The sequence below is a fragment of the Phodopus roborovskii genome, unplaced genomic scaffold, assembly GCF_943737965.1.
Source record: "Phodopus roborovskii unplaced genomic scaffold, PHOROB, whole genome shotgun sequence".
Taxonomy (NCBI): Eukaryota; Metazoa; Chordata; class Mammalia; order Rodentia; family Cricetidae; genus Phodopus; species Phodopus roborovskii.
The window spans coordinates 8,257,142-8,281,993 of record NW_026126434.1 but is presented as its reverse complement, the minus strand read 5'-3'; the positions used below and the strand labels follow the sequence as shown (position 1 = coordinate 8,281,993).

General features: G+C 50.0%; 2 protein-coding genes across 3 annotated transcripts in view; one reads left to right on the top strand and one right to left on the bottom strand.

Moving 5' to 3' along the window:
• Positions 1-24,852, top strand: part of Cdh23 (cadherin related 23) — a 317,335-nt gene that overhangs the window by 254,426 nt on the left and 38,057 nt on the right. The gene's annotated exons all lie outside the window — the stretch shown is intronic.
• Positions 1,587-23,423, bottom strand: Vsir (V-set immunoregulatory receptor). Of its 2 annotated transcripts, none has more exons than XM_051186770.1 (7): positions 23,214-23,423; positions 12,521-12,949; positions 11,836-11,892; positions 6,552-6,659; positions 3,572-3,599; positions 2,734-2,927; positions 1,587-2,519 (listed from the first exon to the last, which is right to left on the bottom strand). In XM_051186770.1, the coding sequence occupies exons 1-7, from the start codon at positions 23,293-23,295 to the stop codon at positions 2,482-2,484; spliced, it is 936 nt and encodes a 311-aa protein (XP_051042727.1). In that variant the 5' UTR covers positions 23,296-23,423; the 3' UTR covers positions 1,587-2,481. The 2 variants fall into 2 exon arrangements, with proteins under 2 accessions (XP_051042727.1, XP_051042726.1); XM_051186769.1 differs by having other exon boundaries at positions 2,734-2,930; positions 23,214-23,418.

Below are 24,852 nucleotides of genomic sequence, written 5' to 3'. Positions count from 1 at the left end.
TTCTGAAGGAGCCAGCCTCTGCCCCAGCTCTCAACTGCTTCTTGCAAAAAAAAAAAAAAAAAAAAAAACCCTGGCCAGGCAGAAGTAGGGTAGCCCCAGGGCTGCTCATTGGAGAAGCTTGTCTGAGGCATGCTACCATACTCTGGCAGGGTCAGCTTGGTCCATAACAGCCACCAGTGGTCCTGAGGCATGTCAAGAAACCCTTTCTGTATCAGAAACCTTTCCTACTGGTACCTCTCATCCTAGTCCCAGAGAGAGCTTTACGTGAACCTCCAGAGATAGGTAAAGCACCCCCCCCCAATTTCTGACGGAGCCACTAAAGATGAATTAGTTCTTCAGAATATAGACTTCTCTCCCTAGGCTTCTGCTAGCACCAGGGACCCAGGATGTCTGGGGAGGAGGCTACAGGGCTCCTCCCTCCTCTTGGAAGCTTAGTTCCCCTGCTGTGTCTCATCATCACCCCATCTCTTGCCCCAAGGGCAGGACACCTCCAGTCCCCATGCCCAGACCCTGCACCTCCACAGCAACAGCAAGGTCATGGATGTAGATAGAGCCTGGACCACACAAAGACTGCATCAAAAACAGGAAATCATGAAGCTGACATGCCCTCACTTGCAAGGTCCAGAAGAGAAGAGACTAGAGCCCTGCAGAAGGAAGCTGGGCAGGAAGTGAGTGGCTGTTCTGCTGGGGGCCTCCTCCCCTTTCCACAGAACAGCAGCCAGACAGGAGTCCGACAGTCAAATTCTTAGAAGTCATCTAGGTAACAAGGTCTGAGGCTTACAGGCCAGCCTCCCCCAGGGGACAGGCGATACTCATTCTACAGCTGGTCTGTGGGTTTTTTCCTTTGACAGAGGCCCCAAAGCCCTGCCACAAAACATCTGGCACTTCCCCCACTCCAGCCCAGTGCCCCCAAAACCAAAAGAACAACACACTGTCTTTAGTAACTGTGTGGAGTCTATGGTAACAGATGGAGTAGAAGAGGGGACCCTGGGGACAAAAGAGGAGTCATGGTTTTGGTGTCCTGCCTACCCCAACACTCCTGTGATGATAGAGCCTCCAGGAACTCCAAGTCCCTGACATGGCTGGCATCCCACAGGGGCCTATACGCTTGGTCCTTACCAGACAACTTGTCTAGTTCCCAGCGGGTAGCTTATTGCTATATTCCAGCCTGGAGCTGTTTTCTTTATTTCCTAACCATCTTCCTGCCTACAGGCCCTGGGTATGAGCTTTCCTACCCAGGCCCAGTTCATCCAAGCCAGTGGAGGCTACAGGAAGACAAATGCTGGCATTAGGCCACGGTTCTTCTAGTGTTCAAGCTACCATCCCACTGGAGGCTGAAGGGTGATTTGCCCAGCCTTGCCCCTCCTCACTCTCAGAGATCAGCTGTGCACTCTCTACCTCATGGGATTGCCCTTTCTCTTCATGCTTTAAAATCCATCATGAAGGACTTCCCTTGTATCTCCAGGTCATACCAGACCCTGGAGATGGGAACCAAGAGTGTCATCAGAAGCTGAAGGATCTCTAGGCTCTAGCTGCCCCCTCCCACACCCCCCAGGGCCTTAAAGCTGGTACCTCCAATTCACTCATTGCTGTTTACAGCTGTTGCCACATACTGTTTTTAATAGCATCCCTTTCCCACTTAGAAGTGGCCCAGTATAGATAAGACATCATGAAGGTCACCTTTATCATTGCCCCACACTGAACAGTGAAGTGGTAGATGATGAGGACAAGAAGGCCAGTCTCCACTCACCTTTCCCATCATGCCCTTACCACCCTCCAAGTATGACGGTCAGGCCTCACGTTGCTCAAGACACTAATGAGCTCACAGTGGCTCCTGACATAACAGGTCCTGTTTCAGAGCCTCTGGCCACTGAACTCTGGGACCACCATACAGGCAATGTGAGCCCAGAGTCACTTAAACTGTTGACAGACCCTCAGATTACTGGCGGAAGGCTACTGATGAAGCTCCCCTAGTGGGGCACAGGCAAGCCAGGCTCAGGAGTTGGGGTGACAGAGTCAGGCCAACAGTGCGTCCTCAGACAAAACAGCAGGCCAGCCACACACTCACAGTGAGCAGGAGTCTCTCATATCTTGTGTCTCTTGCCTAGGAGGGAGGCAAGGTGGCAAACTTATCCCATCTGGGCTGCTGGTTCCCATGAAGAAAGGCTGCTGCCAAGCTGGACATTGGCGATTTCTTAGGTCATTTGGCATCTGTGGCTGGTGATGTGGACTCAAGTCTCCAGAGAGAACTCAGCATCCCGAGATCTTGAGAACAGCAATGAGCAATCCAGCATCTCCTCCCCGCCCCACCCCGCCCCACCCCATGTAGCATCCAGAAATGGTAGGGGGAAGGTCCACATATCTTGTAAAGCAGAGTCCAGGCTCAGAGCAGGAGGAAGGAGGCTGGGGTCAATGCCTAAAGGTCTGTTTAAAGGGCCAGCCATAGATCAAATACACCATTGTCCATGTTCCCCAGCTGGTTTAGATGACTTCAGAGTTAGGGGAGTCAGGAACTGGATCTGTAAAAAAAAAAAAAAAAAAAAAAAAAAAAAAGAAAAAGGAAGGAAGGGAGGAAGGAAGGAAGGATAAAGAAGTGAAATGTGGGGAAGGGGGTACCTGTGTCCCCTTGTTCAACCCTGCACCATGAAGACTCCCCCTTAATGGGAGGTCCTGCAGAGCCTGTGGTCCTAATGTTTATCAGTCAGGGTGCTGTAAAACCTGGGTGACACTCACCTAGGGATGGGAAGAAGACATCCCCGGGGCCTGGAGGAGACAGAGGCGTGCTAGGGTCAGAGAGCAGATGACGTCCTGACTCCGAAGGTTGTCGCTGAGCCACATAGGACAGTGGGGGCCTGGTCTTTGCCTCAGGCATCCCCTGGAATGGTGGAGTGGTCTCAAAGCCTGGGTTTTCGATACCCTGGGTGTTGCTGCTAGAAAAGCAGAATTTATGGGTGATTAGTGTCACTCGGAGTATTTCTTTCCTTCCTGCTACCCATTTCTTCTCTGCCCTCCCTAGCTGGGACAGGGCAGCCTGTGAAAGCTTCCCTCCTCAAAGGTTCTAGTGGGATCACTGGTAGAACTTCCTTTGACATATCAGAGACGCTGTCTCCCTCAAACACATTGTAGGACAGTGACCAAGCTTCCAGAGGTTACTAATTTCTGAGCCCATCCAAGCCAGCCCATGCCCAAGCACAGATAACATTGTCATGCCTGCTCATATCTGACCCCTGCCACTCCCACCCTCTGCCCAGAGCAGCCATTGGCTTGCTCATGCCTGCTCAGCTTGACACCTTTCTCTTGCAATGCCTGGGGCAGCCAAGCTTTGCATGTTGTAATGTCTGCCCCGGCCTGCTACTTCCACCCCTGACCATCCTAAGCCAGCACTTCCAAGCAGAATCAGGGCCTAGCAGAGGTGAAGGTGATAAACAAAGCAGCCCACCGGCCCAGACATGTCAGATACAGCAGCTCTGACCAGCTGTGACATGCTGAGCAAGGGCTCCACATCACACAGAAGCACCCCTTCCCTGATACCTGGTTCCAGAAAGTTTCTCAAAGTCACTGTGGGCCTTACCTGTCCATCCTCACCAATTCCTGGGCACCTATAGATAAACAGAAAAGCTGGTCTCAGAAAGGAGCCCTTCTTCAGGCTCCACCCCCTGCACCCAAAACATGCCCAGGAGCCAGTACTGTTCCCTAAAGAGGTCCAAGTTCCATGTGTCTGTCCAGCAGGTGGACCCAAAGCACAGCCACCTTCGTGTACAAGTAAAATACATCTGCATTTTCCCCATGTGGGATGATGTTTGGCCTAGGTTCATACTTCCCCTGAAGCCTGACAGCGTCAGAATCTGAGTTTCAATCAAAAGCCAGGTCTCTGCATGTGCTGAGGATTGCTTTCTATCAGGAAGTTTGCCTCTCTGGTTTTTAGCCACAGCTTGTTGGGTAGAGGCTTCAAGGTCAGCTCCTAAGATTAGATGGTCTGCTCCCCTCTTAATCTCCCCATTGCTTCCCAGTCTTCCTGCCATTTTCTCCCCCACAAGCCACTACCACTTCACCCCATCGTTGGGGCGCCCTTAAAACTGATCATCACACAGATGTAAGAACACCAACTTCCCTCTTTCTTGCAGCTCCCCACACCCTCCCACAGATCCTTCTTATAGGAGGAGGGTTACATGGGGAAATGGGCTAGGGGAAGGGTATCTGCATGACAAACACAGGGAAGTTGCACAAGGTTCCTGAAATCTAGGTCACTTCTGCTGACAGGGTGACTCTGTGCCAGGCTGCATGGTCCAAAGTCATCCTCACCACCTTGCTCTACTTTAGAGCTGGGGATGCCAAGCTGCCTTTTCTTTTCTTTTCTTTTGCCCCAAACATGCTCATCCCCAGGCAACCCAGCCCCCGGCCCAGGACCAGGGAGCTTTCTGCCGAGTGTGCTGTGCACCATGAGCTAACCCATGAGCTAACCCACCGATGGTCTGCTGTAGCCAGAGTGCTAAGACTCGCTGGTTTGCTGGTTTGTTGGTTCCCAACATCCTACAGCTGCCACTCTAGGGTCTGTAGGGTTTCAGTTACTCCCCAAGCGACACTGCCCATCCTTTGGCTCTTGATGACATGTGTTTCTGTTGCTAAGTCTGAAATCACAGGCTAAATTTGGAGGCTTTGGTTCAGAGGCAGAGAAGAGACTCACAAGTGTTTGCTTTAGAAGATAATTTCGTTTGGTTGGTTTTATGTTTGTTTTTGTTTTGTCAAGACTGGGTCTCACTATATAGTTTCAGATGATCTGAAACTCACTATTTAGACCAGGCTGGCCTCAAACTTACAGAGATTTGCCTGTCTCCACCTCCCGGGGTTGGGATTAAAGACCTGAGCTAGAAAATAAATTCTTTTTCCCTCCTGTTATTGTGCATGAGACATCCTTACCCTGGGACAGTAACATGATACAGGACAAGGCTATTCTCCACAGGCACTCAACATGGCATGAAGTGTAACACTCTCTAGCCCATTGTCACCCCAGGGCTCTTCTCTAAGTCCAGGTCACATGCTTTCCTGAGGCAGATGGGAAGTTTGGAGCCAGTGTTTAGATGAAGGTGTATGGGACTGGGGCCTGTGTCCCATACAGAACCCCACATGAATGACATTCTGTCCTGGTCACACACACACACTTCTGTTTTCTTCCCTCTAGCCATCTCTATCCCACTAGGTCCCATGAGCAGAATGGGAACCTTATGGATGCCCTGCAAGAAAGGCCAGGCCCAACAAAGGCTGAGTGAAACCCCATGTACACTTGTAGCTGAAAGGGTCTGCTTTCCAGTTCTTGTCCCCTGATCTGACCACATGACCACCTGACCACATGACCAGGCAGTGTTGTGGTCTGGGCAAAGGGAAGAGAAAACAGAAAGCACCTGGGAATTCATCTGGAACCTAGCCTAGCTGGGTATCTCCCCCACCCCATCCCCTCAGGCATTTCTCCCCTCCCCCACCATGAAGAGCCCTGGGTTCCTCCTTCACTCTCTGTCACATGCTGCATGCTGCCACTGTAGGGATGCCCACGGGCTGTAATAGGGTTATAATGGGAAGAAACAGTCTGAGAGGAAGGGTGGGGTGGCCACAGCCCATAGTGGCCCACTGTGGGCCTCCAGGAAAGAGGGTAGGGGGATGGCAGGGTGATTAAGAGGTGAAGGGGAGGGCAGAGGAAATCTGGTGTGACCTGGTGACAATAGTCTTCCCTCAATTCCCTTCTGCAGCTAGGCAGAGGAAAGAGGCCAGGGAGGCACTGTAAGAGTGGAGAACTCCCTACCCAGTGGGCTCCCACCCCTCAGAGAACAAGGCTCATAGGAGAGGCCGGGCCAGACACTCAGAAAAGGGATATGATTCGTGTTTGTGGCCATGAACTTGAAGCCTGGCTCCACTGTTCATTTGCAGTGTGTTTCATCAGGCAAGGGACTGAGCCCCGGTTTGTTCATCTGTAAAATGAGGACAGCAATGTCCCCTGTTTGGGTTGTCATGGTAACTAAGTGAAGCACAGCTGTGACAGCTTGGCACAGTGCCTGGTAAGGTAACCCCACCAGCTGGGGGCCACCTCAGCTCTGTACTCACAACACCTTATGACATTCAGTTAGTTAACTTGCAGAGCCTGTGAAAGGACAGACAACTGAAGCCATAGCTAAAAGCTCTGCTATTTCTGACATTCCAAAACCTGTTTTTGTCCCAGCTCATTACAAAACAAACCCACCCATAGGCTCAAGCAGGTCTCTAAGAGTCCCCTGAGTGTCAGCATCCTTATAAAGCAGTTTGAGCTAGTCCTACCCATCTACGTAGTTACCTGCTCATTCGTATGAAGTGCCAAGCTAGCCCAGCCTGGGCACTGAAGCAGCTGGTAGACATTAAGTCCAGAGAAAAGCATATGTAGGTACTCTTCTCTCTCATCAGCCACAGAGTCAGCTCTTTGCAGAGGTGAAAAAGAATGGGAAAGGACTGTATAGCCCTCATGCCCCATGCTGTCACTGGTCTCACAGCTGGGGAACCCCATTACCATCCCAGCAAAAGGTACTTACGGCGATGAGAGGCAACCTGTCTCTGCTTATAGACCAGCAACAGGATAAGTGGGAGGCAGAGGATTCCTACGATGCAGGCACCTGTGGCCAGGGCCGCAGCTGTGATGCCTAGAAGGAAAAAGCAGCTGACATGAGGATCCCCTTCCTATCACTTCTCCTGAAGGGAAATGGAGACACAGAATTACCCCAGAGGTGCTCACATTCTACCAGATTGGAGAAGGGAACTGGACAAGAATGGACTCTGCATAGTATTTATTAAAAAGTCCCTAAGCTCTGTAGGGGCAGGCTCTGGAGCTATGCATGTGGGCCTAGCTGGCCCAGAGGCTTAGGACCTGTCTAAAGTCAGCCTGACTACACTTGCCTTCACTCCCAGGTGACACCCATTGCAGAGAAAGCTTAGTCACCATCTGGAGCCAGGCTCTTACTGGGAAGGTGATGAGACACTGGTGCAAGTAGGTGCCACAACCACCCCATGGCACATGCCAGGTCCTTTCAGAGCAGGCAGGACCCATATCCAGACTCTTGGTGACCTGAAGAGATCACCCTAGTGACCTCCTTTCAGAGACAGCCTTTGTCCCCCAAAGAAGAGAAACAAAGGAGAGCTAGACCACCCTGGACCTCAGGTTGCACCAAAAGGCCCTTCCCACCAGATGCCACAGTTCAAGGTCCAAAGGAGCCACATAATGCAAACAAATTAGAACACAGTGTTGCACAACAGTGAGGATGTGATTTCTTGCAAGCCACTGCCATTTGCTTCTAAAGATGGATGTTTCACTGCAATGAAAACAAAATATTCCAGCCTCACCAAGCATGATGGCACAAGTCTTTAATCCCAGCACATAGGAGGCAGAGGCAGAGGGATAGGCAGAGACAGGTGGATCTCTGTGAGTTCAAGTCCAGCTTGATGTACATAGTGAGTTCTAGCACAGCCAGGACTACATAGAGAGACTCTATCTCAAAAAATAAAAACAAACCCTAGCCCATCTTTTGAGGAAATCCTTGATCTTTCTAGGGTGAGGACCCCTGGAAGCTTGGCCTCTTGATCACACACACACACACACACACACACACACACACACACACACACACACACACACCAGTTATAGGAGAACAAAATTTGCAACAAGAATTAAAGAACTGGACTAGGATTGTAGCATTTGGCTAGCATGCACAGTCCCTGAATTCCATTCCCAACACTGGAGCAGGGTAAAAACTAGAGAAATGCCCCCCCAAAAAAACTTTAAATAGCTGGCTCTCCAGGATCCTTTCAAAAAGCCAGATGTGGCCACATGTAACCGAGGTGGTGAAGAGGTAGAGATAGGTCACTGGCCAGCCAGTTTCACCTAACCATAAACTGTAGATTCAGTGAGAGACTCTACCTCAAAAACTTAAGCAGCAGACAATTAAGGAAGACACCCAATGTAAACCTCTGGTTCTGCATGGACACATACATACATGCACACATAGGAATGTAAACACATGTGAAAATTCAGAAATCTCTTCCTTCCCTCAACCTGGGCCCCCTCACAGGCCACAGTCTTCATCTATCTAAATTTGTTCTTATCTTACAGGAACACATAGGAATGTCCTCCTGGCCTCCAACCACAGTTTGGACATCTCTGTCTACACAGAGACCCATTCCTATGTCTGGTGCAGACATTGTTTACTTCCATTTTCAACAGTCCTCATTCTGCAACAAAGAATCTGTAGGCTCGATTTAGGCTGGGATTTCTGCTCACTCTGGCAGGACATCTGAACCTAAACATTTAGCATTAAAGCACAGAGCCAGGGAGCATTGTGTGTGTTTTTTCCTAGACTGTTGCACAATTATCTCAGAAAGGGCCGTGCCACTGCATGAGCCCCACATCATAGGGGGTTGGTTTATTTCAGACCATCTGCTGACTCCAGGAATTTAGTTGGGAACAGACGAGCCCTTGGAACCACAACCAGAGTAAGCCCATTTCCTTCCCAATTTGAGCCTTTCACTCTGCCAAAACATGGCTAGGACCTCTTGTCATAGGATCAGGTTCATCTCCAGAGAGCTCTAGGTGCTGGATGTGCCTTTAGTCTATTTGCTGCCTCTGCACTTTATTTGGGAACAGAGGCCATTTTTATCCCACTGTATGGCTAAGCAATATGGAAGCAGAAATGGGCTCACAGTGAGGTGTAAGAAACTGAGCAGACCATTGGCAGGCACTTTAGAAGTAACCATTGGTATGGAAACAGTACACATTCCTAGGCGAATTGCAAAGGAAGTTCCAATCCACAGGAAAGCTGCTTCCCTGCCGGTTGTAATGTGGCTGCATTTGAATGTGAAATATTGAAAGTAAAAATGTTCTATAATTCATACTATTCAGTGCAACTAAACCCCATGCAAGGACCTTACTGTGGGCAATCTGAGAAACTGGCAGCAAAAACACTTTTCTCTCATCCCACAGTTACTAAGCAACACATGGTTTAGTTAGCCAGGTGCTCACATCCTGCCTTGAAGATTTGGCCAGGACCTCCAGGCTTGACCCTCTTGTTTGCAAGTGGCAATTCTGCCCCCTATGGCTCCCTTGGTTTCACTTCCAGAGCCAGTTTCCTTTACCATGGACTCATCTGGGCCACTGTAGGGGCAGGCTAGAGAAGTGTGCATGTGGGCCCAGCTGTCCTCAGAGGTTTAGGACACCTTTGTAAAGCCAGAATGACCACAGTTCAACTTACTCCAAAATGGCACCCATCTGGAGCCAGACTTTCTGGGAAGGTGATGAGACACTGGTGCAAGTAGGTGCCACAACCACCCCATGGCATGTGCAGGCAGGATGGGAAGGCCCAGTCAGTCTATGTCCAGGGCCTTCCAGGTTCCCTGTGGGTGTGTGCGAAGGAGGCTGAGGAAAACATCTGGCACATCCTGCTGCCTAAGGGATGGGAAGGGTACAGAGAAGGCTGCCCCGCCCTGTCCTGATCTCGGGGGAAATCCATAGCCCCTCGGCAGTGCAATGAAATGCCAGCCCACACCTTTGGCAGGCTCTTTCTCCTCCCCAACACTTCCTCATGCCTGAAACCCACTTGGACTTGGCCCTAGTTTAATCTAAGCTACTCTTCCATAGGGTAGCATTTAGCCACTCAGACTGGAATTAGAAAAGGAAAAATACAAAGATGTTGCCTGGAAGCATCATTAACGGACCCAGTGAGTGCTGTGGTTGAACACTTCAGTGTGAAAGAGAGTTGAGGTTGGGAACAGTAGAGAATAGTGCTTAGCAACTGGCCTTGAGGCCTATTTAGCAATGGCATGGGTGGCCAGGCTCTAGAAATGTGTTAAGAAACCCACCTGTGTTTACCATCAGTTCCCATCCCTTAGCACAGGGTGGAAGAGTTGCCTTGGGATGTTAGACCTAGTGTGCATCAAGAGGAAATTGGAACCCACACCTCCACGGCGATGGAACTACCCTTGCAGACTGGTGGCTGAGTTTTCACCAGCTTCACTCCTCCCTACTGTTTTGTTCTCTAGATCCCTGGGCCTGAAACACAAGTGGTCCCCATCCACGATGTAGCCCCTTAGATCACATGTGTGCCCCTGTAAAAGGGACATAGGCATCCCCATTCCTCAATTGAGCAATGATGCAGAAAATGGTAGTGCTGCCAAATTCTCCACACACACTCCCAAAAAGTCGGGCTTAGTGGCTAGTGCAAACCAGGAATGTGGAAGGGGAAGGACATCGGAGGTCATCAGAGTCATCCCCTGCCCTCAACAGCTGCAATGGGATCAAGTGTGTTGTTCTTTTGGCCCTCAACAAACCAATTCACTGGACAATAGCTCAAGGAATCAGGAGCCAGAAAGAGACTTCACAGCTCCAAGAATTGGCAAGGGTTTAAAACATCAAAATCCAAGGACAGAGGTGCATGGAAAAGAAAGACAAAACACCTTGGAGGTCAGGTTCACACTTCCCTTGGATTTTTCCTCTAAGTCTTGGGATTAGAAAAGTTCCCAACCGCCTTGGCCTGTCCAATTCTCCAGCACCCTCCCCTCTACCATCTTCTGTCGCTGTCCCCAAGACTGAAGGCATATGGCTTATTTTCACAAAGTCCTGCTGAAGCCAAGCATAGTGGTTCACACCTAGAATCCCAGAACTTCATAGGCAGAAGCAAGAGGATTATGTACATTTGAAACCAGCATGTTCTACATAGCAAGTTCCAAGTCGGCCACAAACTGCGTGAACCTCATTTTTACCCACAAATAGGACAACACACAAGATGACATGCCGGCAGCAGTAGCAGAAGGAGCAGTTTGCAAAGACAAATTCTTGAAGAGGCAGCAGGGCTGGGGTGATTGCTCAGAGTGAAGGAACCATGGGGAAGTGGATGTCGCCCATGCCCCACTGCTGTGTCCCTCACACACATACGTGTGGCACACAGTGAGAGCTGCTTCGTGGGAAGGAAGAGGATGCTTAGAGGGGAAGTGAGGACAGCATTGCGACTTGGTGTTAAGGACACACTCGAGCTCAGCAGTGTGTGTCAGAAGGGCTTGAACCAAAGGCCTCACTGCCACACTGGTGTGGCTCTCATTCAATTTTGTATATGGTGGGATTGTTGGTTGGTTTGAAAATATGAGCAATTTGACTAGAAAGTTGCTTTTATCTTTGAGTTGCTTTGGTCTTTGGGGCTTTACACAAGGCTGTAGTTCAGCTGGCTCAAACCCCAACTGTGGCCAGGGTCACAGTTTTTCCTTCTACCCCACCAGAGCCTAAGCAAGAGCTGGCTCACACTAGATGCCTGACAAACCTATAAACCACAGCCCTCTCTGTGGAATGTGGGGCATCCTAAGACATGTCCCCTTACCTACTGTATATGCCACAGGGCATTTGCAAACAAACCCTGTGTCCAGCCTCCCTAAGAGCAGAGCCCTCCAACTCATCCATAAGGCCTCTCCCTGGACCAGCACCAGAGCTGTCAGCCACCCTGCACTCTGCATGTCCAATCTCCTTCCACAGGCACAGGCGATAGGCTATGAGCAGAGCTGGACAGGCTCCGGTCAATCCGTGCTGTACCGCTGAGCGGTGTGAGCATGTGTTACCTCTGCTGAGTGGGAATGGTGATCTGTGCTTCACAGATAGAGCAGTTGCAGGAGCAGGGGCTTCTGGGACCACAGTCAAGAAGGAGAAGGGGAATAGAAGCAGCAGCAGAGAGTCTGGTGGTCTGAAGGTGTATGGCACTGAGGTGAGCGTCCAGAACAGGGTCTGGGCCCGAGATAAATACAGGAAGAACAAAGTGCATAGGAGAGATGGGGGGTGGTCTTCCTTACTGTCACTGTCCTGTTCATTGGATGGGTACGCAATGCACGTAGATAGTGAGTCTTTGCCTGTGGGAACAAAGAAAGGGCTGTTAGACGAGTGGGAGGCTCATGAGGTCAAGGAGGTTGGTCCAGCTAGTCACATCTCCTGTCACAGGAATGCACACTAATGCCTGCCTGGCAGTCCTGGCCTATGGAGTCTGTACACATGTGCTTGTGTGAAGACATGCAAGTATGAGCACATGGGCATGCGCGGGCACACGCGTGTGTGCACACACACACACATTTACCCTGTTCTCATGCAACCTCCTAGGGCAAATTGGTACCTGCTAGCACCTACATCTCAATCCAGTCAAATCTTGCATTCTCCGTGGGAGAGACAGCAGATATACACACTCACCTTGCAGCCATTTAGCCATGATCAACTCAAACTCAGTATACTATCAGTCCCCTTACTGCCTATATTTTCTCATGAGCAGTAACATGAGCAGTTTAGGTACTTACTTACACCCTCTTACATGAAAAAGTCACTCTGTCACAAATAGGACAACACACAAGATAATTACACGTCTGCACCCCACACACAGGGACCCACTCCTTACACAGCCACATGCCCTTGAGTGCCATGTCACTCATGGTCTCATACATAGTCATGTGGCAGATATGCAGACACCCCCTCCTCCACTCCCATGCTCACCTGTCTGTACCTGCAGCTCCATGTACCCATAGAACCATTGTTCTGGGTGGTGGTGCTTGATCTCTACCACCTGACAACAGTAGAGGCCGCTGTCCTGAAGGGTCACATTGTGCATAGTGATTGAGAAGTTACCATGGTGGTCAAAAACTAACTCCAACCCATGTGCCTGGGCTTGATCGTGGCTGGTTTTGGCTGTCTCATGGCTTCCATGGTGTGGATGAAAGTGCTGGAATGTGAAGTTGCGGATGGGCCGACGTTCTTTGCACACTTGAACCTCACCTCGTGTGCTAAGGTACCATGTTTTGTAGAAGGTCACATTGTGCCCTTTGAACATAGGGCCCAGGATCCTGCAGGTCAGCGTGACATTCTGCCCTTCAGGACACACGTACATAGAATACGGTGTGGCAACCTTGAAGGCTGCCACCAAACCTGCTCAGAGAGAGAAAAGACCCTGTCACCTGCCTGAGTACCACTCCTTGGCACCCTTGGATGAGGAGAAAGCTTGACTTCAGCCCATCTCCATCTGCAGACCCCGGGCAAGTCAACAGATCTTCTGAGCCTTGGCCTCTTATTTAATGCACACTCCATCCCAACCTGAATGGGAGAAGCCTCCAGGCCTCCCCAAGTGAAAAGGGAGAAAGCGAGGGAGGACAGGGTAGGGGGGTAGTGATGACGACTTTAGCCAAACAACAGACTGGTCAGCCAAGATGGGGCCTTCTCCCAATAGAGCATGAATCCTGGCTCCCAACCCACTTTGGACATCCCTGCCCTGCATAGGAAGGAGGTACAAAGGAGAATGGGAGGTCATAGTCTTTGGCCATGCTCCTAGAAAGTACCAGCATCTTCTGCTCACCCCCATTCCTCACCCAGGCCACACCTCCTTCCATTGCCTCCACATTGAGCATTAACCAATACTTGCATGGGGAGGGCCAGTGCCAGGTGCCCAGTGACCCAGATGAGCAGATCAGCCTGCACTCATGACCCTGTGGGCAGATGCAAACCAGTAACCAGTTTTCAGAGACATGGGAGAAAAGACATATCCTTCCAGGGATGGGCATGGCCCTTCTGGGAAAAGGGTGGGTCTTTAGACTTTGTATGAGACTTTATAAGTGAGCACTTCAACCAAGGCAAGATGATAGGAAAGCAGGTAATTCGGGATACATGACAGGTCCTCATCCATGCACCTGCCTTCTACCCAAATGTAGTTCTCTTCCCTGAGCAGATATAGAAATCCTCTTGTCCCTATTTCAGGCCCCATTCTTCTACTGCTTAACCTGATGGAGCCTGAAGGCAGGGCTTTTATTTTTAAGACAGGGTCTCATGTATCCCAGATTGGCCCCAAACATACTATGTAGCTGAAGATGGCCCTGAGCTAATCTTCTTGCCTCTACCTCTCAAGTGCTGAGCTTTTGGACATGTGCCATCAGACCAGTTTAAAAGGCACAGAGTCTCACACCCAGGGCTTTATGCATGCTGGGAATGCATTCTACCCCAAGCCACATCCCCAGCCTGGCCCAGTCCTTTGAGATTAAAATGTGAGCCAGAGCCCCTGCTCCCCTGTCTAACTGTGTGAGCCTATTTTCTTCCCCATAAAGAGAAAGACATTGACCATAGCCGGGTTGGGAGAGGAAAAAAGGTGGGGATGAAGAGGCTCTAAAGCAAGGGGGGCTCTGGTCATCATCACACCTTAGTGTTGCTCTGGTTTTCATTCACATTGCAGGGGCTGCAGATCTGACAGGCAGGGAAAGGAGGGTTAGAATACATAGTCATAGCTTAGTCAGAAAAATGTTTACCTCAAAAATGTGAGGCCCTGAGTTTGAATCCCTAGAACCCAGGTAAGAATCTGGGTGTGTTAGGGCAGGCCTGTAAGTCCAGTGATGGGGAGATGGGAGGTAGGACCTAGAACTTGCTGGCCAGCTAGCCTATACTTGGTGAAGTTCCAGAGCAATGAGAGACCCTGTCTGAAAAGTAGGAGGGATATCCACCACCAAGCTTAATGACCTGAGTTCAATTCACATGGTAGAAGGAGAGAACTAAATCCTATTCCGGCAAGTTGTCCTTTGCCTCCACACAGGTGCCATGGAGTGTATATACACACATGCACCCCACACAAAATAAATACAGAAATGCTTTACAAGGACAACCTCAGGTTGTCCCCTGACCTCTAAACACATGTATGTACACACACACACACACACACACACACACACACACACACACACACACAGCTCCATCCAGAGGAACCATTTAGATCTCCTACTCTGAGGCCTACTCCCTGCCCTCAGAGCCCAGGACCATTGGTACAAAGCTGGGAACACCTAAAGCTCTGGCAGCCTGGCCCAGTGCAAAAGGCAGCAGCCTGGTGTGGTTTTTGGAGTGGAACCAGGCCACACTGGAGTCCAATGACACTGAGTCATTAAGCTGAGCCTCAGACTCACTGGAAGACAAAGATAAAAAAACATCAAGAGAAGGGGGGTGGATGTTAAAGCCAAAACAGGAATCATTCACATAAGTGTCCTAAGAGTATTCTCTATGCAATTCAAGAAACACTTGCAAGGAGAGGGACCAAAATCCACTGGAATGAATAAGCTAGCTTCAAACTCTTCACCACAAAAAAAATATGAATGACTAGTAACAGCTAATGATCTAGTACTAAAGGGCTTTTGTGTGTACATGAGAGTATGCAGGGCCCCAAAAAACACCCGTAGGAGAGGAGCATTAGGCCTACAAGGTAAGGAAGACAGACATTCCAGAGCCATCCCCTAGTTCTGCTCATACACCAGAGATGTCTGGAATGCTGTTGCCAAGGTGAGTATAGATTTCAGAACTTCTTTGGTGAGATACCATCTCCTTTTCAGGCAGTGACAGGCCCAGGAAGGGAAAGTGGTTTGGCTGAAATTGCAGAGGATCTGAAGACTTCAAGTAAAACAGGCTTCACAGAGAACTGGGAGAAGCAATGACATGTGTTGTGCTCTATGCCCAGGGGTCTGTGTTGCATGTGACAGCCTGAGAGTAGGGTTGGATTCTTCCCATTTTGTTAGTGAAGAGACCAAGTCCACAGACAGGGTTAAGCAGCTTATTTTCTCATCATCCCAAAGCCAGGGACCACTGGAGATTGACTTCAACCCAAGCATGTGTACTGTCCAAAAGCTAGAAGCCCCCAGAGACCATGTAGCCTTCAGACTTTGCATTTGTTGTTGTTGTTTGGAATTGCTAACATTTAAAAGGAATGAATTTGTGGCTCTGGAGGTTTGATCAATGATTAACAGCACTGGCTGCTCTTCCAGAGGACATGGGTTCAATTCTCAGCACCCATGTGGTAGCTCACAACTGTCTCTAACTCCAGTCCCAGTGGATACAATGACCTCTTCTGACCTCCTCAGACATGAGGCATACACACGGTATACACACATACACACACACACACACACACACACACACACACACACACACACACACACACACCTTCCATACACATAAAAATAATTTTTAAGTGAGGACTTGATATTAAATTTGTAACCCCCAGTTTCTCTTTGCAACAGCAAACAATTGTCTATGCCTCTGGATTCATCCACATCAGCCTGGAAGTTCCCACATAGGCCTGTATGGCCACTAAACCCTGGCTTTGCCAGATAAGGAGAGGGGCTACCTAAGGAAAGGGCTTTCCCAGACATCCACAGCAGGAGCCAAACACACAAAGAGTGGCCATACTCCTGCATCCATGCAGCAGTTACCCCAGCCTTTCTCCTCTGCTCAATAGCTCTAGCCAATGAGACACCATCCTTGGAGCCAAATTCCATTCCATTAGCATTTGTCCAGTGCACAGCCCCTGGGGGCTATCAGGAGGGCAGTCAGAGCAGAGGCCAGAGCTGCAGACCTTCGGTGGGTGAGGGGCACAGGACAAATGTCAAAACACTTAGAAGCCAAAGGTGTGGATGAGCATGTGGCAGGGCAGGGAGGTGTGCCAAGCTGATGTCACAGCCTAAGCTATGGTGTTTGGAGTTCAGGTCTGCACCAGAGCAGGCAGAATGGATCAAGTCCTTTTTCATTTTCAAGGGGTCATGGAGAGAGTAGGGTTTAGAGAGAGCAAGAGACAGAGACGCAGCATGGGTCCATCCCACCCATCCACACTCACTTCTCATTCTCGAGGTCAGCAAAGCTCTTCCTGAGTTAGAGGGAAGAAGAAGCTGTCCTTGGATTGGGGTTGGGTTGGAGGTTGTTTGATTTTAGGCTTGGGGATCAGGTAAGAGTGGCAGAAAGAAAAGGGTTTGTCCTGAAGGAGAACAGGGGACCAGAAATGTCCTTCGTGTCTGAGGCTCAAAGCTGCTGGCCCCTGGGAGGACACTCTGGGACACAGGCATGCGGAAGGGCCTGGACACACACCTGTGAACACACACTTTGTGGGTGCATGCAGCCTGGCTGTAATTATAATTACTTGTCGGGAGGATGTCGCTCATTGTCCACTGTAGGTCCCTTAGGCAACCTGGGTTATTGTCAGAGACCAGGGAAATGGGTGGGGAGGAAGGCCCCTGACTCTAGGGTAGCCAAGTTCACATGGGACAGGAAAGTGTCCCAAGCCCTATCCTGCACATGTACCAGTGGAGAGCATTGCCCTTGGGGACATGTCCCCTGTTCCTTCACCTTGCCCTACTTGCCACTGAGTAAGACCACCCTACACCTGCAAGCTAGGAAGATTCCAAATCTGGGGTCTGCTATAACTTTGTCCTAGACAGCAAGATTCCTGGGCCCTGTGGCATTCTAGGCTCTTTGCTATGTGAACTTATACAAATGCATTTTAAGAGAGTCCTGTGTCCTGAACCCCTTCAGCTCTGCTCTCAGATCCATATCTTTTTACATTTGTTGTTTTTAATTGTGTGTGCAGAATACACATGAGTATGTGTGTGTGTGTGTAAAGGCACATGCATGCACACACGCACAAGTGCATATGTACACATGAATGCAGGTGCTCACAGAGGCCAGAGGTATCAGATTCCCTGGAGCTGGAATTACAGACAGTTGTGAGCCACCTGAAGCATAGGATGCTAGGTTCCCTGGAAAAGCAACAAATGCTCTTAACCCCAAGCCCTCAGGCCCTCAGGTACACTTCTTATGTGTTAGGGACTTTATCCTAATGTGGGTATAATCCCCTATTCCATGTATTTTTGTTTTTAAAGTATTATTATTATTATTTATACTTGCGTGGGGTTTCTTGTTCAGCTTTGAATCTTAGGGCTTAGTTGGTTCATTTATGTTTTTTGAGACAGCTTCTTGCTATGTAACTCAGGTTAGTCTAAAACTTACTGTAGCCCAGGTTGGCCTTGAACTTATGATCCTCCTGCTTCTGTCTCCTGAGCTCTGGGATTATAGGCTCCGTGCTATGCCTCATCCTCATTTTAAAGATAAAACTGACTAGAGAAATAGAGTGGCTTACTTGAGGCTCTAATGACTGAGCTGAGACCCACACACCTTCGACCAGCATGCAGACAGGAAGAACACTCCCTCCAACCATCCTCCCTGGTGGGTGGAGCTAACATTTCTTCTAACAGCTCTTCGAAGAAAGGGAGCTGACCTGGGGCTGACCCCTACACTCAGAGCAACTGTTCCTTCTGCTCCTCAGATCCAAACCAAAACATTCTTTCAATCCACAAATACTTTGCAAGACCTTAACATGAGTCAGGCTCAAGGCAGAGGTTGTGAAGCTGAGGGCTCCCTGAGGGGACAGGTCTTTGCTGCCTTTTCTAGTGGTGGTGCCCAGCTACACACAGAGCACAGCCTCTGCAGCAAAGTTTTCAAGAAACTCTTACTTGGCATCCTTTTCAGTCTTGTTTTTGAGACTGTCACCTCTTGCCACACATCAGGCTCTGTGGGCGTAGAGGGGATGGGTGTGTGTGGGTGTGGACAAGCTTTAGTATTGTTTTCCCTGACAGGCACTGGCTTTACCCACAGTCACCAAGGCAACACCCCAGAGGTTTTGGAGGTGGGTCCTTTGGAGGTGGGTCCGGAGCTTGATTGGTCAGGCCAGGAAGGCCCCACCCAGACATCTGAGGTCTGTCCAGCTGCTAGCTTGCCAAGTAAACAATTTATTTGACTGCCTGGAGTTGCTAGCCTCACACTTTATGAGAGAGACCAGGGTCTCTGGCTTCCCAGGCATGAAAATTGGCCCCAGCTCAGAGGCCTTATTTCAGAGGATGTTCTCCAGGTGCCTAAAGGGCAAGGCTAGGCTGTCTTTAGCAAGATGTATGGTACAGAGGGACACAGAGGCAGGGTCCAATCAAAACCCAGAGGAAGTGCCCCAGGGTGAACGCTGCAGCTGAAGCCAGCAAGTCTGTGCAGAGGGTTCTCTAGCAAGTGAGGACAAAGGGTATCTCAGATGTGTTTATTGATCCCTGCCCCAGCAGGAAGTGTCCATTCACATGGACCAAGGAGGCTGGGAAGTGGAAGTGGGGGCTCTATAGGAGGAAGCCACACTTCCAGCACCTTGGGAAAGCAGCATGCATCCAGGGATAGAGGCCCTAGCCATTGGGCCTCCTGGGGAGGGTCTGGGCAGTGGGCCAGGGCCCTGGCTCATGGAGGCTTCTCTAGAGGATTCCAACCCAGACTCAAGGCCTCTGTAAGGAGGACTCAACCCCATGGCCACTCCAACCAGGGAGATTTCTTAAGATCTGATTCCATCCACGTAAGGGGCTCACTTGATAGGATTGTTCTAAACATGCAGACACAGACTTGTTTAATTAATTCCCAAGCCTGTGAAATAGGAGCTTGGGTTAAGGAACCAAAACATGAAAGAAATCTGTATACAGTATCACAGAAATAAGTTATGGACAGAATTCAAACCCAGACCTCTGAGGACTTGATGCTGTCTCTAGAAACCAGAGATAACCAGAGACTGGCTCCACCTCCTCCCCACAGATGGACAGCTGACTTAGCCAATAAGAGCTTAGTTTGCCTGGCAGCATTAATAACTCAAGTAGTTTTACTTTTGATTTTACATTAAATAACACTGAATCATAAAGAGAGACGTTTGTTCCCACTTCAGTATTCTCTTAGCCCTGACTATATCAAAGAAAAAGTCATAGTTGATGCCACTATATCTTCAAAATGTCCTTTTTTTTTAATTTTTACTTAATTTATTTCTACAAAGAGACAGCAACAGTCTTTACATGCTGACTCTGGCCCACCCTGAGTTTCCAAGTAACATTTAATTCCCTTATTTAGCTTGCCAGTTGTGTTCTTTTATATGTTCTATTTATGGCCGATGATACTAGCTTTCCACTTGTGACACTGTCTTAAAATTTCCTTAAACTTTTTTACTTTAAAGAAAAGTGTAGATTTAAAAGAAAAACAAGTAGGTAGATTGTTCGGCAGATACTATGTACAGGTGACGAACAAATGAACCCAGAAATGCACCAAGGGGAATTATCCTCCCCAGGGACCAGCAGCCAGCTGCAACTATGTCACTCAGCCTGTTCACTGCTCAGCTGGGGGAAGTGTGTGCTTGGGGCCCCATGGTAAGGGAATAGCTGAGGCTGGACTGGACCAGGGGTCTCCTTGAAAGCTGAGACCCTACATAGAAAGGCCAGTGGGAGAGCTTGGTTAGTAGCTGAACACAGCAAGTTCATTACTCTATGTCCCTTGCTTCACTCTGGAGATGGTCAATAGTAAATAGGCTGAGTATGCAAATGGGATGTGAGAGAAAGCCCACAGATAGGCACACACTAGGCCAGGCTGGCTGTTATGGCCTCATCTCTAGGGGACTTAAGAAGAGAACTACCAGCCACCCCTGTGAACCAGCCTGGGCATTCTTAAGATGTTAGGAGTCTAAGAAATGCATTCCCAGTGATATTTCCCGTGGCTTCCCATGTCCTGGGCATTCATTGGGGCTCTGTTGGCAGTGAAAGCTCAGATGGAAAGCCACTGGTGTGGAGTCACTAGAAACCAGGAGATGACACACTACTGACATCACAAGGAGCACAGCTGTGTCTATGGGAAGATGGATCGCTACCCTGTATTATAGGTGGAGACTTGACCAAAGATGCTAAGAAGCTTGCCCAGCTCATAGAGGGGCAGCTAAGATTCAAACACAGGTCTAACTACAATACGGTTAAGCTAGAGCTGGAGGAAGTCCTGGCATGCAGCTATACCCCAGACCCCTTGTTTAAACATCAGGAAGGTCATAGCCCAGCCAGACCTTCAAAAGGATCCATAGGTATCAGAAGCCAGTGATGATTTCTGGCAAGGCCCTGGGCAACAGTTACCTTTGAACCTATGACCTCACCTCAAGGCTCAGTCAGTACCAACAAGACACATGGGCTCTGAGGACTTTCTGTTTCTTTTGCTTAAACCTAAGATGCTATACAGAAGTGACTCCTGTAGCTTCCATATGGTACCCCTTTCCTAGATCCACAGCAGGAAAGTGCTGCATTGCAGGGCTAGCTCAGTATGGTTAGAGTTTCTGGCCCCTGGGCATCCTATGGCACAGCCATCTTTCGTCTAAGGCTGCTGGGCGGGGCTTATGGATTTCCTAAGAGCTGACCACTACCGGGTCAGAGGCTTGCTGCACCAAGTTGACTCAATAGGGCCTTGCATTCTTGTTTACCATGAAAGGGAAGACAGCTGCCCATCTCTCACACCAGTGCCCCCCTGTGAACTGGGGCTCCTGGGTCAGATTGAGGACAGGCAATGTAGTAACTTCCTCAAAGCTTAGGGATGCTGTGGGGAAGAGGTTCTGCACCCCCTAGGGTCTGCTGGCCCCTGGCTCCCAAGGCAACCCCCCCACCCCCTCTCAGCCCATGACAGGCTAGGACAGGAATGTGTTCCATGTACCCCAAGTGCTTCCTAAGCTCTGACTCCTTGAAGACCTCCAGGCCCCATTTTGCCCTACCACAAATGCCATTCAGCCCAAGGCAACCCAGCACTTCAGCTGTCTGGTGAGTGTTCTCAGCTCCCAGACCTCCTGACCACCTTGTCTGTTATAGGAAAGAAAAAGAAAACTGAATGATCACACCTGTGTCATAGCCAGTGCTGAGGTCAGAGAAGCCCCAGGCTAAAGGGTCCCTTGTTCCTTTCCTGAAATCCACACAGAGTCCTAATTACCACCCTGAGCTGAACATGGAGAGGTAGCCTTCAGCTCACCAAGTAATTTTGAGTAGCCAAAAAGTCATGGCTGTGCAATCTTCTAGCACAGCAGGATGCAGGTTCCCAGCTCCCCTCAAGGCCTCTTTGCTGGTGGGTGTTCCATAAGCTGTGACCCTCTACTCTGAATCCCTAGGACTTAGTTTCTCAAATTGGAGCTGATGAACAAACAACATCCCATTCAACTGAGAGTAGGAAAGGGACAAGAAAAGGAGCTTTGTGGAGTCACTTGAGGGGAAGATGGTAGCCTGTGGTAGATACAGTACTGGCTGGCCTTCCTGCCTGTGGTTGCTCCCTGTCCCTGGAGGAACATTCCCACCTGAACTACCTCCCCACCCCTGCCTCCATCACTCCCTCTGAGTGGTAGGGAGCATCCAGGCCAGGGCTTTCGTTGTTCTGTCTATAGGGTGTGGATGCCTTCTTCCTTATCAAAGGTCCAGGCCTGCCTCCCAGTGCTGATAAGAAGTTCTCTGACTCTCCTCCCTCTCCTTCAGTTAACCTTCTTTCTTTCCTCATCTGCCCATTGACTCCCTCTTCAGAGCCTACCACCTCCATCCTAACACTTCTGAATACCTCCATGACTGGCACTGTCCCTGGACCCTTTCTCTCCCTAGCCTTGCAGAAGCAACTTGTGTCCTGGTTCTCTGAGCAGGGAAGGATCAGACCGACAATCTCCAGGGGACACCCTTGTCTACCCCTTGGCCACCTAGCAGAATATCCCCTTTTTCTTTGAGATCTTCTGCTCTGGGCAAGCAAGGACCAGACTCTGGGGAACTACTGTTGGGACAAGGTACAAATTGTGAGTCTGGATTTTGGAAGTGACACCTCTCTCTGTGTGGGGGGCTTGGGTGTCTGAGCTGAGGAGTTATTCAAGCCCAGGCATGGACTGGACACTGGGCTCGGGGAGTGTCCCATATCTTCCCCAGTACTCCATACTGGCTGCTCAGCTGCAATCTGGCTAAATGGCAAGAACCCACTGATCACTCACATGGGTCATCAGTATAAAGCAGGTGACAAAGCTACCCAGATCTGGGTAGTAACCATCAAAACTCATCCAGGACTATCAAAGGGGATGGAGTATTGGGCCACAGCACACGCGCGCGCGCGCACACACACACACACACACACACACACACACACACACACACACACACACACACACAGAGTCCTCTGAGACTTTGGAGCAGGAAGGCAGGGAGATGCCTCAGGTGTCAAAAGCCAGTCAACAACCACTAAGGACTTCATGTCCCTTTCCTGCCTTGTAGAAGCTCTTCAGCTCTTCATGGCTCCTGTTCCAGGCTCTCTGGGCAGGTAAGTGCCATAAGCAGTCCCCCTTTGCCTGCTGTTTTGGCAGCTGTTAGCCCAGACAGATGCGCTGCCTAGGACGGAGCTACCACTGCACCCTGCTGGGCTGTCCCAGCAACCTCAGAGCAGCGGTAGGGTGGAGGTCACCGCAGACTGAGGAGATTCAAGGCACTCCCATCCTGTCCCGGTCCCCGCACCCTACTGAGCTGTGCTGCCTGGCGCTCTTCCCCTGCGCCGCGCCACCAGCGAACCTTACCTCTGGATGCAGCCAGAAAAAGAGCGAGGAGCAGGGTCCCCCACCGCGGGCCGCTGGCCTCTGGAACCGTGGGGACACCCATGTCGCCGTCGAGCCGAGCAATAGACTAGACGCAAACTGCTCGGCTGCGCGTAGAGCAAGTGGGGCTCCGGGAGCTCAGGGAGCCTGCTGTACACACTGCTGCCCAAGTGAGTGTCTTCAGAGACCGCAGCGCAGCTGGCGACCGAGCCGACTCCCCGCACAGCAGCGCCCCCGAGGGGCGGCGGGCGGTACTGCGTCTCCAGGGCCCTCGGGAAAAGCAGGTCTTGCAGATAGACGTGGCAAGTGTCCAACTAGCCACTTCCCTCTGTAAAGACTTTTCTTCTGTCTCTCTCGGTGCTTTTCAGAGATTATAATGGCCGTACATACTAAGGAGTGGACCCAAGTCTAACCCGGCCTGATTTACAGTTCTTATAGTCTGGAGGCAGGAACTATGCGCTCCAGCACGCTGGGCTAAGTAAGCTCCTACTGCCTGAGGAAGGAAGGAAGGAATGGGTGGGTGTAAGGATGGATAAGTAAGTGAAATTTGATGTCTGCAATGAATATAGCAAGTGGGAGGGAGCTTAACCCCCTCTGCGCCTGTGTGCACTGCAGCTGTGACACCATGGTACACCCGTAGCTGCATGCAAACACTCCTGAAACAGGGGCAAGGAGTGCATAAGCCCAGAACTTCCCAACTCAGGACATGCTTCCATGGAATCCTCTCAGCCTCTTCCCCCTAGGGCTTTGCTCACTGGTGCCTAGTTATTCATAGGCTCACCTCATCTGTTTTGTTTGGTTTTAATTTACATGTGGGTGGTTGTTTTTGCTTGATTTGTACTGCTTTGTTTGGGTAGGGTTTTGTTTATGGCTTTTAGTGTTTTATTGTTGCCATGTAACTCAGGCTGGCCTCAAGATTCTCCTACCTCAGCCTGCTTCACGCTGGGATTACAGAAGTGCACTGCCATGCCCCCTCTGCAGACTCTGCTATGCTGCCCTCCTGGCCCTTGTAGGCATTGGGTCTTTACTCATCCAAGTTCTTGTTATCACATAGAGCTTGCTTGGCTCTGTTCTTTCCTAGCCTGACCTTGGAGGACTACCCCCACCCTTTCTGTCAGCACTTCCTTTGTCCACAATACCAGATCTGAGTTACCAACGGATTACCTGGGTTCTCCTGTCCTCCCAAACCTGACTGAGTTTTGAGAACCATGGCCTCCCACCAATGACGGGGGAGGAGGACTAACAAATACACAAGGTCTCATGAGCTCAGATTAGCCTTGATCTTCTTATGAACATCTAATTCTTCTACCTCCTGAGTGCTGGGATTACAGGGATGTACCATCATATCTGGTACTTAGGGTCAGACACACAGATCTATACATTCTAGACAAGTACTCTACCAACTAAGGGGTATCCCAACCCCCAGTGATCCACTCTTCATCAGTGCTGGACATTGAATCCAGGACCTCATACATGCTAGGCAAGTACTCTGTCACTAAACTGGATCACCTCTCTCTCTCTCTCTCTCTCTCTCTCTCTCTCTCTCTCTCTCTCTCTCTCTCTCTCTCTCTCTCTTCTCCTTCTCCTTCTTCTTCTTTGTCCTCTTCTTCTCATTAAGTTG